The sequence below is a fragment of the Atta colombica genome, unplaced genomic scaffold (assembly GCF_001594045.1).
Source record: "Atta colombica isolate Treedump-2 unplaced genomic scaffold, Acol1.0 scaffold123, whole genome shotgun sequence".
Classification (NCBI taxonomy): domain Eukaryota; kingdom Metazoa; phylum Arthropoda; class Insecta; order Hymenoptera; family Formicidae; genus Atta; species Atta colombica.
Genome location: NW_017259210.1, coordinates 557,920 through 560,061, shown reverse-complemented (window position 1 = coordinate 560,061; position 2,142 = coordinate 557,920). Strand labels below are relative to the sequence as shown.

General features: G+C 24.2%; 1 protein-coding gene across 3 annotated transcripts in view; it reads left to right on the top strand.

Moving 5' to 3' along the window:
* LOC108694721 (phospholipid scramblase 1-like) overlaps window positions 1-661 on the top strand; it is a 7,535-nt gene extending 6,874 nt beyond the window's left edge. For all 3 annotated transcript variants that reach the window (XM_018204362.1, XM_018204361.1, XM_018204363.1), the window contains exons 7-8: window positions 131-277; window positions 472-661. In XM_018204362.1, coding sequence (XP_018059851.1) covers window positions 131-277; window positions 472-516 — 192 coding nt within the window. In that variant the 3' untranslated portion in view covers window positions 517-661. The remainder of the gene's footprint in view (window positions 1-130; window positions 278-471) is intronic.
* The last annotated feature ends 1,481 nt before the right edge of the window (window positions 662-2,142 follow it).

Below are 2,142 nucleotides of genomic sequence, written 5' to 3'. Positions count from 1 at the left end.
TATAATAATGATAACACATATAATAAACAATTATATGTGTTATATATATTATATGTATAATATAATAAAATTTAATAACATACTTATGTTAATTTTAATTACTCTACTTCATCTATTTGTTCCTTTTTAGATCGTATCATTGGATGGATCTCGCCAAGTCGCATCACTAATACATCAATGGGATCACTTTGCAGTCGATTACATCCTGCTTCTCACATTTCCGGTAGATACAGACGTGAGATTGAAAAGCCTGCTCCTCGGCGCGTCGTTCTTAATAGTGAGTGATCGCTTTTTAATTTTATCCCGACAATCCTTGATTTCTTTAATTTCTTTTAGTTCAAGTAAAAAATCTTATACATGTACATATAACATAAATTTACAATTAAATATAATTTATTTATACAATTATATTTTTATGTACAATAAGATAATATATTATATTTTAAAATATAATATATATTTATGTTTCAGGAATATCTGTACTTTCATCGAATAAGAAGAGCTTCCAGAAGGTAGATATCGATTATGAATAATTTGCGACTTTTAAAATTATTGCTTCTATATGTTCTGTTATATACCGGCATAAACTGAATTTTTACAAAACCGATATATCTTTTAAGAAATACAACTTACGCAACCTTACATTACAATTTATGTAAATCCAAGCAGAATAAATCACGATAACGTCAAAATGACATTAAAATGAATCAGAAATAATTAAAAAATGATTTTTAATGATCATTTTAATATTATTATGAAATCATAATGATTTATTTTGCTTAGATACGTGACTTTATATAGATGACAATCGGATTGCATTATCAACATAATTCTCATCGCTTTTAATATCATCAATTTAATACGATAAATACTCACTACAAAAGTATAAGATATAAATGTGTAGCATTTTTAAGATTTCTACATGAAAAGAATGAGTTTGAGATATTAAAAAATTTTTTAACCTACATATAGATCTGAAAAAAATTTGTTGAGCCATTAAAATATTAATTACGTAGGAATCTCAAGATAATTAGAGTGCAAAATTTTTGACATTCTAAATCAGTTTGAGCTACATAATTATTGATGATGCAACAAAATTATTTTTAGATCTGTATAACTAAATTTTAGATATTTCAATAAAATCGTTCTTTTATAAAAAAAAAATAAAATAAAATAAAATAAAATACAACATGTACTATTTTTTGAGCTCCGAAGCAAAATCTCAAAAATGATATCACTTTTTCATAACGCAATTGTTCAAAGACATTGTTATTTATACAATGTTAAAGATTGAAGATGTTCATATTTTTATTATTTTCAGGTGATCTATATTTTATCTTTATGTGTGTATATGTGTATGCGTGCACACAAGATAAAAATTGTATGTATATTGTTAAGAAATTCTATCACAGAGATAATAATAAATTAATATCCGTAGGAAAGCGAATTATATAATACTTTTCTTTCTATTGTACTAGTTTTCTTTCTATTGTATTATATGCGAAAATTGAAGTGAATATTATAAATCATAAACATCTTTTAGACTATTTATAATATATGGATAAATGACTATCAAAATTATCCACATTAATGTTAATTACTATATACAGGGTTAATTACTACATATCTCGGAAGTTTTTGCCAATCGCTTTTGTGTAGATAGAGCGGACTAAATTGAGTCGAAAGAGACAAAAAATCATTTAATTTCTTCTCATAGAATTTTTCTCTAAGAATTTTTTCGGAAGAATTTTTAATCAACTTTTTAGTACTGCATTTTTTTATTTTTATCAACCATGAGAAAATATGGTATTAAAAAATTCTAAAAAAGTTCTGAAAAAATTCTCAGAAAAATTATGAGAAAAAAATAAATGATTTTTGTCTCTTGCAGTTTTTCTATAAAGTTGATAGTATTTGAGTAAAAAATTATTCAAGACCAATATTTAGTAATTTTTAGTAATAATATCTTGTTAACTATTGCGAAGATTGCAAAATAGTACAAGACTTTTTGATTCAGTTTAATCCGCTCTCTACACAAAAGCGATTAGCAAAAACTTTCGGGACATCCTGTATATATGTGTATGTATATATATATATATATATATATATATATATGGATGTTTTTTCTTATATGGAAGGATGAAA